Genomic DNA, 19,226 nt, shown 5'->3' on the forward strand with positions numbered 1-19,226 from the left:
TAACCAGAATAACTACTTTAATGATTTTTGTGTATTTCCTTCTATATATATTTGTGTATATATATATATATCTACATATTTATACTGATTTTATTTATCTACATATCTATACCGATTTTCACAGTTGATAATAAAATATAGATATATAGAAACTTTCATATCCTGTCCTTGTCACTTAACATTATATAACATTATATATATCATATATATGTATAAAGCATGTTTCATATCATTAAATATTCTTCAAAAAAAATGGTCATGAAGAACCAAGGGCAAGATGGGAATAGAGATGCAGACCTACTAGAGAATGGACTTGAGGACATGGGGAGGGGGAAGGGTAAGCTGGGACAAAGTGAGAGAGTGACATGGACATATATACACTACCAAATGTAAAATAGCTAGCTAGTGGGAAGCAGTCGCATAGCACAGGGAGATCAGTTCGGTGCTTTGTGACCACCTAGAGGGGTGGGATAGGGAGGGTGGGAGGGAGGGAGACGCAAGAGGGAAGAGATATGGGGATATATGTATATGTGTAGCTGATTCACCTTGTAATAAAGTAGAAACTAACACACCATTGTAAAGCAATTATACTCCAATAAAGATGTTAAAAAAACCCATGATTTTTACTAGTGGATTTATATTCCCTTATATTAATTTTTTATTAAACTTTTATAGAATATTTATATATATATTTATTTATTTATTTTTGGCTGAGTTGGGTCTTCGTTGCTGCGTGCTGGCTTTCTCTAGTTGTGGCAAGCAGGGGCTACTCTTCATTGCGGTGCACGGGCTTCTCATTTTGGTGGCTTCTCTTGCTGCAGAGCAGGGGCTCTAGGCGTGTGGCCTTCAGTAGTTGTGCCTCGCAGGCTCAGTAGTTGTGGCTTGCAGGCTCTAGAGCACAGGCTCAGTAGTTGTGAAGCATGGGCTTAGTTGCTCCACGGCATGTGGAATCTTCCCAGACCAGGGATCGAACCCGTGTCCCCTGCATTGGCAGCTGGATTCTTAACCACTGTGCCACCAGGGAAGTCCCTAAATGTTTAGATTACTTATAACCCTTTTACTGTAGAGATATATTTGTCACACTGCTGATTATTTCCTTAGAATAGACTTCTGGAAATAATATTACTAGATGAAAAGGTGAGGGTACTTCTTTATGAAGGTTGATACATTTTGCTAAATCACTCTCTAGAAAGGTTCTACCACTTTGCATTTGTACTAAAGTGTATGAATGTCCCTGTCTTCCCATACCTGGCAGATACTCATGACATTATTCTCATTCACCTTTGATCAACCTAAAGCAAAAGTTGACAGTCCTTGGTTGTTTACATTTGCCTTCTTTTATTAGCAAATTAAATATTTTGCATTTATTTATCAACCCTTTTATTTCCTCTTCTATAAATTCTCTATTCATGTCCTTTGCCAATTTTGCTACTGAGATATCACGACTTTTCTTACTGTTGGATAAAAGATTTTTATATATTAGGACTTTTTCACTCACATTTATGGAAAATATTTTTCCTTCTGTATAATTTGTCTTTTAATATTGTTAGTGATGTTTTTACCTGTAAATGATTTAAATTTCATGATAAACAAATTGATAATTTATTTTGTGTTATTTTCTCCTATATTTTTTTCTGTTCAAAAGTCTCTCCTTAAGCCCCTAAATCAGTAAAATACTTATCTATCTTTTCTTTGATTTTTTTCAATTTTTTTCTTTTTAAAAATAAGGTATAATTTATGTTCTATTTTTAATAGTTTTATGTCTTTATCTTTCATATATCTTAATAGCTGTAAATAATTTTAGGATATTATATGAAGTGAGGACTGTGGATGGGCTCAAAATGGTGGAGTAGAAGGATGTGCACTCACTCCCTCTAGCGAGAGCACAGGAATCATAACTAACTGCTGAACAATCATAGACAGGAAGACACTGGAACTCAAAAAAGATACCCCACATCAAAAGACAAAGGAGAAGCCTCAATGAGATTGTAGGAGGGGCGCAATCACAATAAAATCAAATCCCATAACCGCTGGGTGGGTGACTCACAAACTGGAGAACAACTATACCACAGACGTCCACCCACTGGAGTGAAGGTTCTGAGCCCCACGTCAGGCTTCCCAACCTGGAGGTCCGGCAATGGCAGGAGGAATTCCTAGAGAATCAGACTTGGAAGGCTAGCGGGATTTGATTGTAGGACTTCGGCAGGACTGGGGGAAACAGAGACTACGCTCTTGGAGGGCACACACAAAGTAGTGTGCACATCAGGACCCAGGGGGAAAGAGCAGAGACCCCACAGGAGACTGAACCAGACCTACCTGCTGGTGTTAGAGGGTCTCCTGCAGAGGCAGGGGGTGGATGTGGCTCACCACGGGGACAAGGACACTGGCAGCAGAAGTTCTGGGAAGTACTCCTTGGCATGAGACCTCCCTGAGTCTGCCATTAGCCCCACCAAAATGCCTGGAGCCTCCAGTGCTGGGTTGCCTCAGGCCAAACAAGCAACAGGGAGGGAGCCCAGCTCCACCCATCAGCAGACAAGTGGATTAAAGTTTTACTGAGCTCTGTCTACCAGAGCAACACCCAGCTCTACACACCACCAGTCCCTCCCATCAGGAAGCTTGCACAAGCTTCTTAGATAGACTCATCCACCAGAGGGCAGACAGCAGAAGCAAGAAGAACTACAATCCTGCAGCTTGTGGAACGAAAACAACATTCACAGAAAGATAAACAAAATGAAAATGCAGAGGATTATGTACCAGATGAAGGAACAAGATAAAACCCCAGAAAAACAACTAAATGAAGTTGAGATAGGCAATCTTCCAGAAAAAGAATTCAGAATAATGATAGTGAAGATGATCCAAGACCTCAGAAAAACAATTGAGGCAAAGATTGAGAAGATGCAAGAAATGCTTAACAAAGACCTAGAAGAATTAAAGAACAAACACCTAGAAGAATTAAAGAACAAACAAACAGAGATGAACAATACAATAATTGAAATGAAAAATACGCTAGAAGGAATCAATAGCAGAATAACTGAGGCAGAAGAATGGATAAGTGACCTGGAAGGCAGAATGGTGGAATTCAGTGCCACAGAACACAATAAAGAAAAAAGAATGAAAAGCAATGAAGACAGCCTAAGAGACTTCTGGGACAACATGAAACACACCAACATTCGCATTATAGGGGTCCCAGAGGAGAAGAGAGAGAGAAAGGACCCAATAAAATATTTGAAGAGATTATAGTTGAAAACTTCCCTAACATGGGAAAGGAAATAGCCACCCAAGTCCAGGAAGTGCACAGAGTCCCAGGCAGGATAAAACCAAGGAGAAAAACACCGAGACACATAGTAATCAAGTTGACAAAAATTAAAGACAAAGAAAAATTATTAAAACAACAAGGCAAAAACAACAAATAACATACAAGGGAACTCCCAAAAGGTTAACAGCTGATTTCTCAGCAAAAACTCTGTAAGTCAGAAGGGAGTGGCATGATATATTTAAAGGGATGAAAGGGAAGAATCTATAACCAAGATTACTCTGCCCAGCAAGGATCTCATTCAGATATGATGGAGAAATCAAAAGCTTTACACAAGCAAAAGCTAAGAGAATTCAGCACCACCAAACCAGCTCTACAACAAATGCTAAAGGAACTTCTCTAAGTGGGAAACACAAGAGAAGAAAAGGACCTACAAAAAAAACCCCAAAACAATGAAGAAAATGGTAACAGGAACATACATATTGATAATTACCTTAAATGTGAATGGATTAAATGCTCCAACCAAAAGACACAGGCTTGCTGAATGGATACAAAAACAAGACCCATATATATGCTGTCTACAAGAGACCCACTTCAGACCTAGGGACACATACAGACTGAAAGTGAGGGGGTGGAAAAAAATATTCCATGCAAATGGAAATCAAAAGAAAGCTGGAGTAACAATACTCATATCCGATAAAATAGACTTTAAAATAAAGAATGTTACAAGAGACAAGGAAGGACACTACATAATGATCAAGGGATCACTCCAAGAAGATATAACAATTCTAAATATATATGCACCCAATATAGGAGCACCTCAATACATAAAGCAACTGCTAACAGCTATAAGAGAGGAAATCGACAGTAACACAATAATAGTGGGGGATTTTAACACCTCACTTACACCAATGGACAGATCATCCAGACAGAAAATTAATAAGGAAACACAAGCTTTAAATGACACAATAGACCACATAGATTTATTTGATATTTATAGGACATTCCATCCAAAAACAGCAGATTACACTTTCTTCCCAAGTGCACACAGAATATTCTCCAGGATAGATCACATCTTGGGTCACAAATCAAGCCTCAGTAAATTTAAGAAAATTGAAATCATATCAGTCATCTTTTCCAAGCACAATGCTATAAGATTAGAAATAAATTACAGGGGAAAAAAAAGTAAAAACCACAAACACATGGAGGCTAAACAATACGTTACTAAATAACCAAGAGATCACTGAAGAAATCAAAGAGGAAATCAAAAAAATACCTAGAGACAAATGACAATGAAAACACGATGATCCAAAACCTATGGGATGCAGCAAAAGCAGTTCTAAGAGGGAAGTTTATAGCAATACAATCCTGCCTCAACAAACAAGAAAAATCTCAAATAAACAATCTAACCTTACACCTAAAGGAACTAGAAAAACAAGAACTAACAAAACTAATAAAGATCAGAGCAGAAATAAATGAAATAGAAACAAGGAAAACAATAGCAAAGATCAATAAAACTAAAAGCTGGTTCTATGAGAAGATAAACAAAATTGATAAACTATTAGCCAGACTCACCAAGAAAAAGAGGGAGAGGACTGAAATCAATAAAATTAGAAATGAAAAAGGAGAAGTTACAATGGACATTGCAGAAATACAAAGCATCCTAAGAGACTACTACAAGCCACTCTATGCCAATAAAATGGACAACCTGGAAGAATTGGACAAATTCTTAGAAAGGTATAACCCTCCAAGACTGAACCAGGAAGAAATAGAAAATATGAACTGACCAATCACAAGTAATGAAATTGAAACTGTGATTTAAAATCTTCCAACAAACAGAAGTCCAGGATCAGACGGCTTCACAGGTGAATTCTATCAAACATTTAGAGAAGAGCTAACACCCACCTTCTCAAACTCTTCCAAAATATAGCAGAAGGAGGAACACTGCCCAACTCATTCTACGAGGCCATCATCACCCTGATACCAAATCAGACAAAGATATTACAAAAAAAGAAAATTACAGACCAATATCACTGATGAATATAGATGCAAAAATCCTCAACAAAATACTAGCAAACAGAATCCAACAGCACATTTAAAGAATCATACACCATGATTAAGTGGGATTTATCCCAGGGATGCAAGGATTCTTCAATATACACAAATCAATCAATGTGATACACCATATTAACAAACTGAAGAATAAAAACCATATGATCATCTCAATAGATGCAGAAAAATCTCTTGACAAAATTCAACACCCATTTATGATAAAAACTCTCTAGAAAGTGGGCATAGAGGGAACCTACCTCAACATAATAGAGGCCATATATGACAAACCCACAGCAATCATTCTCAGTGGTGAAAAACTGAAAGCATTCCCTCTAAGATCAGGAACAAGACAAGGATGTCCACTCTCACCACTATTATTCAACACAGTTTTGGAAGTCCTAACCACGGCAATCAAAGAAGAAAAAGAAATAAAAGGAATACAAATTGGAAAAGAAGAAGTAAAGCTGTCACTGTTTGCAGATGACATGATACTATACATAGAGAATCCTAAAGATGCCACAAGAAAACTACTAGAGCTAATCAATGAATTTGGTAAAGTTGCATGTTACAAAATTAATGCACAGGAATCTCTTGCATTCCTATACACTAACAATGAAAGATCAGAAAGAGAAATTAAGGAAACAATCCTATTCACCACTGTAACCAAAAAGAATAAAGTATCTAGGAATAAACCTACCTAAGGAGGTAAAAGACCTGTACTGAGAAAACTATCAGACACTGATGAAAGAAATCAAAGATGACACAAACAGATGGAGAGATATACCATGTTCTTGGACTGGAAGAATCAATATTGTGAAAATGACTATACTACCCAAAGCAATCAACAGATTCAATGCAATCCCTATCAAATTACCAATGGCATTTTTTACAGAACTAGAACAAAAAAATCTTAAAATTCGTATGGAGACACAAAAGACCCTGAATAGCCAAAGCAATATTGAGAGAAATAAATGGAGCTGGAGGAATCAGACTCCCTGACTTCAGACTATAGTCTAAAGCTACAGTAATCAAGACAATATGGTACTGGCACAAAAATAGAAATATAGGTCAATGGAACAGGATAGAAAGCCCAGAGATAAACCCATGCACCTATGGTCAACTAATCTATGCAAAAAGAGGCAAGGATATACAATGGAGAAAAGACAATCGCTTCAATAAGTGATGCTGCGAAAACTGGACAGCTCCATGTAAAAGAATGAAACTAGAACACTCTCTAACACCATACACAAAAATAAACTCAAAATGGATTAAAGACCTAAATGTAAGACTGGACACTATAAAACTCTTAGAGGAAAACATAGGAAGAACACTCTTTGACATAAATCACCGCAAGATCTTTTTTGACCCACCTCCTAGAGTAATGGAAGTAAAAACAAAAATAAACAAATGGGCCCTAATGAAACTTAAAAGCTTTTGCACAGCAAAGGAAACTAGAAACAAGATGAAAAGACAACCCTCAGAATGGGAGAAAATATTTGCAAACAAATCAATGGACAAAGGATTAATCTCCAAAATATACAAACAGCTTATGCAGCTCAATATTAAAAAAAAAAAAACCCAATCAAAAAATGGGCAGAATACCTAAGTAGACATTTCTCCAAAGAAGACATACAGATGGCCAAGAGGCACATGAAAAGCTGCTCAGCATCACTAATTATTAGAGAAATGCAAATCAAAACTACAATGAGGGGGGCTTCCCTGGTGGTGCAGTGGTTAGGAATCTGCCTGCCAATGCAGGGGACACGGGTTCGTGCCCCGGTCCGGGAAGATCCCACATGCTGTGGAGTGGCTAGGCCCGTGAGCCACAACTACTGAGCCTGTGCGTCTGGAGCCTGTGCTCCGCAACGGGAGAGGCTGCGGCAGTGAGAGGCCCACGCACCGCGATGAAGAGTGGCTCCCATTCGCAGCAACTGGAGAAAGCCCTTGCACAGAAATGAAGACCCAACACAGCCAAAAATAAATAAATTAATTAATTAATTTTTTAAAAAAAGAAGGAAAAAAAACTACAATGAGGTATCACCTCACACCAATTAGAATGGGCATCACCAGAAAATCTACAAACAACAAATGCTGGAGAGAGTATGGAGAAAAGGGAACCCTCTTGCACTGTTGGTGGGAATGTAATTGATACAGCCACTATGGAGAACAGTATGGAGGTTCCTTAAAAAGCTAAAAATAGAATTACCATATGACCCAGCAATCCCACTACTGGGCATATACCCAGAGAAAACCATAATTCAAAAAGACACATGCACCCCAATGTTCATTGCAGCACTATTTACAATAGTCAGGTCATGGAAGCAACCTAAATGTCCATTGACAGACGAATGGATAAAGAAGAAGTGGTACATATATACAATGGAATATTACTCAGCCATAAAAAGGAACGAAATTGAGTCATATGTAGAGATGTGGATGGACCTAGAGACTGTCATACAGAGTGGAGTAAGTCAGAAAGAGAAAAACAAATATCGTATATTAATGCATATATGTGGAATCTAGAAAAATGGTACAGATGAACCGGTTTGCAAGGCAGAAATAGATAAACAGATGTAGAGAACAAATGTATGGACTCCGAGGGGGACAAGTGGGGGTGGTGGTGGGATGAATTGGGAGATTGGGATTGACATATATACACTAATATGTATAAAATAGATAACTAATAAGAACCTGCTGTATAAAAAATAAACAAAATTTGAAAAAGTGTAAAAAAAACTAGAAAAGAAAACAAAACAAAAGACTAAATAAAGTATGAAGTGAGGCACATGGTGAATATTTAACAAATTTTTCACCGATTTATTAGGTAATTGTTCCTTCCCCCATTGATTTGTGAACATATTTTACCATATGTAGTAGATCCTTAATATTCCAAGAATTACAGTAGCTAATAGATGGACTTTGTGATCAGCACATCTGGGTTCAGATCCTGGCTCTGCTGGTTTTTTTTGGTCTTGAGCAAGTTACTTAGCCCATTGAATCCTTGGTTTCCCCATGTATGAAAGAGGGATTGTAGGGAGGATTACGTTACATGGTGCATGCAGAGCATTTAGCATGAGGTATATAACCTGGAAAACCTCCAGTACGGTACATATTAGCTACTCTGATTATGACTATGATATTGGTAAAGTTATTGCATACTTCAAAAAATATTGATGGTCTTGAACAGTGTAGAAAGCTGTAATGAGATACTGGGAATTTGACTGAAAAATGAAATGAAGCTGCATTAATATCTTCACAATGGGCATTAGCTTGACTCACTCACAGCTAAGTGATACGCATCCACAGAGCACACAATTCATCTCATGCCTTAGAAGGGAGATCTGGAAGGATATAAAACTAGATTATCTCGAAAGTTTGAGGGATTTGAAGGTAGGGTTTTCTGTATTTAATTTCTTGACAATAATTATGAATATTGAGGGAAAAACAATAAAGATGTTTCTGGGAAAAGTACATACCTCAAAGTTAGAGATGAGGGCTTCCCTGGTGGCGCAGTGGTTGAGAATCTGCCTGCTAATGCAGGGGACACGGGTTCGAGCCCTGGTCTGGGAAGATCCCACATGCCACGGAGCAGCTGGGCCCGTGAGCCACAACTACTGAGCCTGCGCGTCTGGAGCCTGTGCCCCACAACGGGAGGGGCCGCGATAGTGAAAGGCCCGCGCACCGCGATGAAGAGCGGTCCCCACACCGCGATGAAGAGTGGCCCCCACTTGCCGCAACTAGAGAAAGCCCTCGCACAGAAACGAAGACCCAACACAGCCAAAAATAAATAAATAAATAAATAAATAAAATTAAAAAAAAAAAAAAGAAAAGAAACTCTATTAAAAAAAAAAAAAAGTTAGAGATGAATCATCATCCAAAATTTCATTACAAATAGCAAAAACATCACAGTTAAATATGCAAATGCACAGAGGCCTTTTAGGAAACATTTCAAGGTATATCTCTAGTTTCATCCATCTCTTTTGGATTTCTTGTGCCAGTTTTATTTATTGTAGTTTTAGATTGCACTTTCATATCTGTAAGGACAATTCCCTACATTAATCTTCACATTGAAATTTTACTTAGCAACGCTTGCCCATTTTTCTACCAGATGAAATTTAGATTCACTTTAGGCCATTCCAGTGGCCTACCTGCCATCACCATGGATTTATAATAACTATGTCTCACTTAACATTCCCCAACCAAACTCCCTTCTCAGTAAACAGCAACACTGACCTTCCATTTGTTGAGAATGAAAGCCATGCAATGATCCTTGACCACTCTTTTTCTCTCATACCTCACATACAGTCCAGCAGCAGTTCGGACTCTATTTTTTCATAAAGATTCATAATGCAATCACTTCTCACCTCCTCCACTGCTGCCACCATTTACTTCTTGCCTGAAAAATTGCAATAGGTTCCTAACTTGTCTTCCTGATTCCAGCCTTATCCCCCTACCTATTCTCAACACAGGAGTCAGAGTTATGCTTTGAAAATCCGTCAGATCCCATAACTCTTTTGCTCAGAACTCTCCAATGGCTTGTCATCTCACTCTGAATAAATTTCAGAATCCCTACATGATTCACACCCACACACTCATCTATTACTGCTCTCAAATCATTTCCTGCCAGCTCCTCTTCATTCACTCCACTCCAGCCACCAGACGCGTTGGCCCCTTGCTGTTCTTTGTATAAGCAGGCATATCTCAGGGCTTTTGTACTTGCTGCCACATCTCCTGCCCTCACTTGCTTCATGTCTCAGTACAGATGTTACCTCATCAGTGAAGACTTCCTTGAACTACATATGTAAAAGTGTAACTAACTCCACCACCATATTCTCTGTCTCGGTTAATATCTTTCATTTTTCTGTATAATACTTTTTATCCTTTGGCATAAAATCACTTATCAACTGTTTACCATCTGCCAAAAAGGCCTCTGCTATTTTAATTAGAACACCATTAGGTATATAAATTAATTTGGAGAAAATAATTTTTAAAATAATTCTTCCCATGCAGAACTTTGATTTTATATCAATTTTGTTTAAATCTTCTTTTGTGTCTCTTTATGTGTCTGTGTTTGTGTGCTTTAACTACAGTTCTTATCATGTGGGGCTAAATAATTTCTTACTAAAGTTTTTCATAGGTCTTTTCTCTTTTTTTTATTAAGATATAATTTACATATCATAAAATTTACCATTTCAGTGTACTATTCATGGCTTTTAGCATAGTCACAAAGCTGTGCAACCATGACTATGATCTAACTCCAGAACATTTTTCTCATCCCAAAAAGAAACCCCATGCCTTTTAGCAGTCAATACCTCTTCCCCTCACTCAGCACCAGGCAACCACCAATCTACTTTTTTTCTCTATGAATTTGCCTGTTCTGGATATTTCATGTAAATGGAATCATACAATATGTAGACTCTTTTGTCTGGCTCCTTTAACTTAGCATAATGTTTTAGAGGTTTAACCAAGTTGTAGCATATACCAGTACTTGACTCCTTTTTATGACTGAATAATATTCCATTGTATAATATACCACATATTGTTTATTCATTCGTCAGTTGATGGATATTTAGGTTCTCACCTTTTAACTATTACGAATAATGCTGCTATGAACATTTGTGTACGAGTTTTTGTGTGGATATATGTTTTCAATTATCTTAGGTATATACCTTGGAATGGAATTGCTAGGTCATGTGGTAACTGTGTCTAACTTTTTGAGGAACTGCCAAACCATATTACACAGCAGCTGCACCATTTTACATTCCCAGCAGCTATGTACAAAGGTTCCAATTTCTCCATCTTTGCCAATATGTGTTATTTTCCATCTTTTTGATTGTAGCCATCCTAGTGGGTGTGAAGTGGTATCTCATTTTGGTTTTGCTTTGCATTTTCCTAATGACTAATGATTTTAAGCACCTTTTCATATATTTATTGGCCGTTTGTATATCTTCTTAAGAGAAATGTCTATTCAGGTGCTTTGCCCATTTTTTAATAGGATAGTTTGTCTTTTTGTTGTTGAGCATAAAATTTCTTTCCATACTATGGATACCAGATCCTTATCAGATATCTGATTTGCAAATATTTTCTCCCACTCTGTGGGTTGTTTTCTTCTCTTTCTTATAGTGTCCTTTAAAGCATAAGAGTGTTTAATTTTGATGAAGTCCAATTATGTATTTTTTCTTTGGTTGCTTGTTCTTTTCTTATCATATATAAGAAACCATTACCTAGGTTGTAAAGATTTAATCTTTCTTTTTCTTCTGAGAATTTAATAGTTTTAGCTTATATATTTAGATCTTTCATCTATTTTTAGTTAATTTTGTGCATGGTGTAGGGTATGTGTTCAACTTTCTTCTTTTGTATGTGGGTATCCAGTTGTCCTGTCACTCTTTGTTGAAAGACGATTCTTTCCCCATGAAATGGTCTTGGCATTCTTATCAAGGCCAAAATTAATTGACTATGGATGTATGGGTTTACTGCTGGACTTGCAGTTCTATTCCATTGGAATTTATGTCTTTGCTGAGTTTTTGATGAATACTGGAGTGAAATGAGTACATTTTGTTCTCTAACAAGTACCTGGAGTATAGTTGAACACTGGCCCATGCTTCTTACCTGTTGCCTGGCGTGGGTAGGAGACTGACATCTCCTCTAAGACATGAGGGTCATAAGAGGGACACGCACCTGAAAAGACGGTGGAACTCTAGTCTGCTTAGAGACAAATTGACAAATTAGGCCCAAATTCCAGCCCATATAGTGTGGTTAAAAGAATTTGAAGCCCTGTCAATTTTAGGCAAATATAACTCCATACACTCATCTCAGCTTCCTCAAATTCATCTGGTAAATATTTATTGAGCCCCTCCTCTGTACCATGCACGATAAAGCAGCTTTGATTTGAGGCCTTCTATTTCTGGCCTACCTCCAACATAAACTATTTGCAAAGTTACCAAAAACAGTACACTGACTGTATGAGATTATCTTTTTCTGGTCAAAAACAGTTGAATGGTGGCTCTAGTTTGTGAACAGTTGATTATAGCCCTTCTCTTTGTCAATAATTAGCTAGTAGGCCAACTACAGTATCTGTTCAGGCCACTCCTTGTTAAAGGTAATAAAATCTTATCATTTGTATATAATAAAATGCTTGTCTTTCTGTTCCACTTTGTTGAAGATGGGGGCACAGGAGTATTCAGGATTGCATAAAACATCCAAAATGATATCAGATTATTAACAAGTGATGTATAAAGTAAGGGGCAGAGACAATGATTCCCTGGGCCTGGAAGCTTTGTCCGTCTGTCTTTAGAGATCAAAGCTTTGTTGCAGTATGGTCTCCTAGAACAACCAAAGACTGATCCCTCTCTTCCTCCTTGCTGTTACCTGTAGTAGCATAATATAGTTTGTGTCTGGTAATGTTTAATCTTGATGACAGCTGGAACAAGAATCATCATCCTGAACCCTGGAGCAAAGATGGTTTTCTGCTCAGCATAAGTTTTATTACAGTACATTAAAGTGAACTCAGAAAGACGGACCAGACTTTTAAATGAAATCATTCCCTTTTAAGTTGTTTAAAATTGAGCCTTCCATTGGACATTATAAAAATCAAAAGCTTCTGTTTGTCAAAAGACAGCATTAAAAGAGAGAAAAGGTAAACCACAGACTGGAAAAATATTTGCAAAACTCACTTAAAAATGGACTCACTTAAAATGTATAAAGAACTTCTGCAAATCAATAAGATAAAGACAGGTAACCCAAATGGGTAAAAGACTTGAATAGGCACATCACAAAAGAGGATAGTCCAATGTCCAATGAGCATATAAAATGATGCTTAACATCTTTAGTTATTGGGGATATGCAAATTAAAACCATAATGAGATACGACTACCCACCCACCAGAATGGCTAAAATTCAAGGTGTTGACTAAGTTGTGGAGCAATTGGAACTCTCATACACTGCTTGTGGGAAAATAAATCAGTACAAGCACACTGGAAACTTGTCTGGCTGTATGATTAAAGCTAAAAATAAATATATGTCCTAAGATCTGGCAAGCCCACTCCTGGTCATGTACCTGACGGAAATGCATGCACATGTGCACCAAAAGACAAGTTCAATGATGTTCATGGAAGGATTATTTGTAAGAGCCTCAAACTGGAAACACCTCAAGTTTCCACAACAGTTGAATGGATTAATAAATTGTGGTATATTCATATGATGGCAAACTACACAGAAACAAAAAATAATGAACTACAGCTAACTTGAAACAATATGAATAAATCTCACAGATATAATGTTGAGCAGAAAGCTAGACACAAAATAATACACACAGTGTGATTTAATGGTTAAATCAAGATTAAGAACAGGCAAAACTAATCTATGGTAAAAGATATCAGAATAGTGGTTACTTTAGGGAGTACTTTGACTGGAAGGGGTCATGAGGGAGTCTTCTTGGGTGCTGGAAATAGTCTATATGTCAATCTAGATGGTGTTACATGGATACATACATGTGTAAAAATTCATTAGTCATGTAAGATTTGTGCACTTTATTGTATTTAAGTTATAATTAAATTTTTAAAGGTATGCTAAAAAAATTAATTTTTCCAGACACCATCCTCTATTCTGTGAAGTCAGGCCCCTTTTCATACCCAGCAGACAATTAGGGGGGGAATCTCTGAAGAGGGTAAAACAGGACGTAGGGTGGCATCAGAAGCAGGGAACCATAGTACAATTTGGGGGTTAAGGGGAAGTCTACATACTGAAAGTAGAGGACCTGTGGCCTCCTTCCCCCTCTGAGCTCGCAGAAATCTAGCAACCAGGCCTTCACCCACCATGCATGAGATTGGAAGATTATTCTCTGGGGAATTTGACTAGGCCAAAGGAAAATACCTAAAGATGTTGACACCCAGAGTTCTCCAACTAAATGGCCCAGCGAGGTTACCCTGTAGTAAAGCTCTTCAATTCCAAAATCTACCTAAAATAAAAAGCTTCCAATTAGTTTTTAGTGCCCCATTCTTTTGGTTTTTTTTTAATTGAAGTATAGTTGATTTACAATGTTGTGTTAGTTTCTGGTGTACAGCAAGGTGATTCAGTTATATATATATATTGTATATTCTTTTTCAGATTCTTTTCCATTATAGATTATTACAAGATATTGAATATAGTTAGTGCCCCATTCTTAAATAAGAATTACCAGACCCCTGAGGCAAGTCTCTACCATGAAAGATAGAGACCAAAACAAAGAGAAAACAACAACAACAAAATGACTTGGAGGAAACAGACTGTAAGATGCAAGAACACTTTTTAAAAAATTACTAAATTAAGATACATAATAGGGCTTCTCTGGTGGCACAGTGGTTGAGAATGCCAATGCAGGGAACACGGGTTCGAGCCCTGGTCTGGGAAGATCCCACATGCTGCGGAGCAACTAGGCCCGTGAGCCACAACTACTGAGCCTGCGCGTCTGGAGCCTGTGCTCCGCAACAAGAGAGACCGCGACAGTGAGAGGCCCGCGCACCACGATGAAGAGTGGCCCCCGCTCGCCGCAACTAGAGAAAGCCCTTGCACAGAAACGAAGACCCAACACAGCCAAAAATAAATAAATTTGTTTTAAAAAAAAAAAGATACATAATAGAGAAGATTGTATTCATTAAAAAGTTTGGTTATTTAAAAGAGGAAGATTCAGGGAAAAGAGGTTGGAGGAGGAACAGAGGGCGGGAGAGAGGGAGAGAAAGAGAGAAGGGAAGGGGAGAAACATTATACATAGTAAAAGGATACAGAGTCAGAACAACATTGGCTTCCTCAAGAGAGCACTGAGAGCTAAAAGAAAATGAAAAGACAATTTCAAAATTCAGAGGGAAAATGATTTCCACTGTAGAACTCTATAATCTATACAAACTATGAAATAAATGTGAGGGTAGAATAAAGACATTTCAAATACACAAGGGATTTACATGGAATCATACCAATCATCATCAAAGAAAATTGATCACTCAATGTTTTCTACATAAAAAAGAGAAAATGATCGTAATAAACTTTTTATTTCATGGAGGTAGAGTGAGAAAAATTAACTAGTCAAAAGAAGGCAAGATGAAATTTGAAAAATAATAATATATGAGTAAAAATTTGAAACCATTTGAATTTACTTTTTATTCAACAAATATGTATTGAGTGTCTACTTTTTGCCAGCATTGTTTTAAATGCTGAGGGTACAGAGGTGATGAAAACAGAAGTCTATGCCCTCATAGAGCACATTAGGGAAATGTTTAAATAATAATTATACATCTGCTTAATGAAATGTTATGTAACCATTGAAAAATTACATGAATACCAGAAACACAGGGAATGTGTCTAAAATAATGCAAGGTGAAAGGGGCACATGCTGTGGACAAAGACAAAAGGGGAGTCATAAACCTGAAAACAGGTATGTGAGGATGGCAGAATTACAAATTAATTTTTCTTTTTTCAAAATTCCCTTTAATTTTATATTGGGTTTTTTTAACAGACAAGGGAAACATCAAAAAATTTTTTAAATAAAAGTGATAAAAATCCTATGTTGCTTATTTAAAATTCTATGCCAAGTATTTCATTTGGAAAGCTTTGTTGTTACTTTTCAAATATTTTTGTTATCTGAAATCTTTATAGCTATTAGCCCTTAGCAGGATGCTAAAGGATATTGTACTTAAATTCAGGTTCCATCTAAGAAATTTTTCTAGGAAGTGGTATTATCTCTCTTCCTTAAGAGAGAGAATGGGAAATTACCCACTCCTGATGGGAAAAACGTGGCCACTTGGTTAAATGTTATCATGAATTTTTTCTTTCTACTCCAGCTATGCAGAGAAAGATGAGGGTGTTGGAAAGAATGCAGATCCAGTGTCAAATCGGTGGCTAGAAAGAGCGATTAAACATTGCCTGTTGGGCTTCCCTGGTGGCGCAGTGGTTGAGAGTCCGCCTGCCAATGCAGGGGACACGGGTTCGAGCCCTGGTCTGGGAAGATCCCACATGCCGCGGAGCAACTAGGCCCGTGAGCCACGATTACTGAGCCTGCGTGTCCGGAGCCTGTGCTCCGCAACAAGAGAGGCCACGACAGTGAGAGGCCTGCGCACCGCGATGAAGAGTGGCCCCCGCTTGCCGCAACTGGAGAAAGCCCTCGCGCAGAAACGAAGACCCAACACAGCCATAAATAAATAAATAAATAAAGGAGTTCCTTTAAAAACAAACAAACAAAAAACATTGTCTGTTAATTGGCTCCACGAGCTAATGAGCTCTGTGAGTGGGGTAGGTAGACTCCCTATAACTGAATGAGAGAAGAGTCTCCGCCTGTTTAAGGGCAGTTGATACCACAATTTTCCATACAGGACACTAGTATTCCTGGCCCATGCGGGAATAATACAGTGGTGATGTTTCTGAGGTACTTTCCACAGGTGGTAGTGAAAGCCCATTTTACCACCATGTGTTTGTGTCAAACAAGAGATTTCAGGAATCTCCATGTGAGTTACTGTGTAGAGAATTCCTTTACATTGTATAGGAAGCAAAGCTTTCTTGGACCAGCTAATTAGATGTAGTCTTGGACATGAAATCTGAGAAGGCTGTTCTGGGTTCCCAAGGGATCTGACACAAGGAGAAAACTCAGGATAAATGTTCTAATCATGCCTGGGGATGAGTTAGATGCTGTGAGTTTTTTCGTGTTCAAGGGTAGTGGGAAAGATATTGCGTCAAACTGTCATATAAAATCTTATTCAGTTAGACTATACACTTTGTTTACATTTGGCTTTTAAAATAATATTCTACAATTTAAAAATAGGAGGAAAGCTAACTGTAATGTGGTCTCCTGGATGGAATCACGGAATAGAAAAGGACATTAGGGGAAATTAATGAAATACGAATAAAGTTTGGAGTTTAGTTAATAACTATGTACCAGTGTGGCTTCATTCATTGTGACAAATAAATGTACCATAGTGACGTAAGATGTTAAAAATAGGGAAGACTGTGTGTGGAGGATATGGAAACTCTTTATCTTTGCAACTTTTCTGTAAACCTAAATCTATTCTAAAATTTAAGTTTATTTAAATTTAAAAATATATAGGAGGAAAGAACTATTATCTCAATCTCAAACAAATCACAATTTTGGCATAAGCTTAGTGCTCAGGCCACATGACTGCAACTAAACATCAACCACTATCGGGTATCAGTTGAATCCCAGGTTCTGTTATTTTCAGCGACAGGGAAAAAAGCTGAAACTGCAAATCAAAATACATAAAAATCAGAAAATATGGAACTGATAAGACAGCAAGGTTTAGATTTGGGTTGTGGAAAATAGGAAGCCATTGTAATTTCCTGAGTGAGGAGGTGATGTAGTGAGAGCAACAGTTGAGGGATTTATTCTGCGAGCAGTTTGCAAAATGGGTTGAAGTTGGGGAGAAGTTGAGGCAGCGGATCAGCAAAGAGGTGACAAGTGGCATGGGAAACAAAAATCTTAAGACTAAAGCCCTAAAATGGAGCTTATGGCAAAGGTTTCAAGCAATGTTATTCTTAGCGCCACATACAGCCTGTTTTAGGCACCTGGGGACAAGCAGAGCCTCCTGCGGAGACGGCTGTATCAGACGATCTTAGTTTGCCTGGTTCCATTAGATATTTGAGTCACAGAACCACTTTCCTTGTTCCAGGTCCAGGCTCTCCTGGTGTCTTGTCAAGACTGTGCCTTGTCCCCTCTGCTTGTCCTGTAGCGGCCCAGTGCTTGCTTGATCGTCAAACTTGAGTCAGTGCTTCTTTTTATTTTTAACCCATCCTAATGGGTTTTTTAAAACTTATCTGGAAATGATTTCAAACTTACAGAAAAGCTGCAAGAATAAGAATTGTACACTGAACACCATAGACTCTTGTTACACCTATTGTTAAACATTTCTCCCTCTCTCTCTCTATATATATATACATATATATATGTATGCACATCTAGTATTTTTTAACTACTTGAGAACAATTTGCATACAGCATGGCCCTTTAGTCCTAACTACTTCATTGTGTATTTCCTAAGAATTAGGATATTCTGTTCCTTGAATTGAACTACGGGACCACCCATCATCCTGGTCTGACCTCTCCCACCGCTGAGTCATGGGAGTGAAAAATCCAAAGTTTTATATGAATTTTGGGTTTGGGTCTTTGACTGTACCACAGAATCAGATTTTTCAGATTAGTTTTGAATTTGATTCATTATGTGTTTGACTCAGTTGTTCAGCTATTCTGAAAACATCTTTGTGAATGAGTAATACTGATACCAAATAATGGCAAACACTAACCTAGTATTCATTACTAAGTGTCAGGCACTGTTCTAAGCACTGTCTACTTAGTAATGCATTTAATCCTCACAAAAACCTTAAAGGAACTTACCGTGATTATCTTCATTTTATGATGGGGAAATGTAGGCACAGAAGTAGAATCACTTGCCCAGAAATGAACAGCTGATAAGGGGGCAAAACCAGAATTTGAACCCAGGCTCTCAGATCTCTTTCTTGTCTGTTAACCTAAGTGTGTGTGTGTGTGTGTGTGTGTGTGTGTGTGTGTGTGTGTTTAGCCTTCTTACATTTCACAGTGTCTTCTCTAAAGATGATCCCACACTATTTCTTGTTATTGATTGCTTCTCATTGTGTCGTGTTCCCCTAGGAGAGATGCATTCATTTTCTTGATGTGTTTATTTTTCAGTTGAGGGGAAGGTGACTGGTCCCATGAGCCCGGATGAATGAACTCAGAGGAAGCTGTTTACACGAGGTTCTCCCGCTCACCAGCTGTTGAGAGTCTGTGGATGGAGAGCAGGATCTTATTACTTCAATGGAAGCCTGGGACCATGTTCCCAACCACCAACCCACCAAGAGGATTTGGTACAGTGGGGCTGCCTAATAAATGATTCATCAGGAGCATTTGATACAAATGTGTCTTGCAGCAG

General features: G+C 37.9%; 1 protein-coding gene across 4 annotated transcripts in view; it reads left to right on the top strand.

Annotated features, from left to right (window-relative positions):
* SLC44A1 (solute carrier family 44 member 1) overlaps positions 1–19,211 on the top strand; it is a 210,013-nt gene extending 190,802 nt beyond the window's left edge. For 3 of the 4 annotated variants that reach the window (XR_014247878.1, XR_014247879.1, XM_082403970.1), the window contains one exon: positions 18,986–19,211. Coding sequence is in view for 2 of the 4 variants with exons in the window: in XM_082403970.1 (XP_082260096.1) it covers positions 18,986–19,000 (15 nt within the window). In the remaining 2 variants the exon portion in view is untranslated. Of the gene's footprint in view, positions 1–16,116; positions 16,496–18,985 lie in introns of those variants that run through there. The other variant, XM_082403969.1, reaches the window with a different exon arrangement.
* The last annotated feature ends 15 nt before the right edge of the window (positions 19,212–19,226 follow it).

This window comes from Balaenoptera borealis (assembly GCF_965194805.1).
Source record: "Balaenoptera borealis genome assembly, chromosome: 8".
NCBI lineage: Eukaryota > Metazoa > Chordata > Mammalia > Artiodactyla > Balaenopteridae > Balaenoptera > Balaenoptera borealis.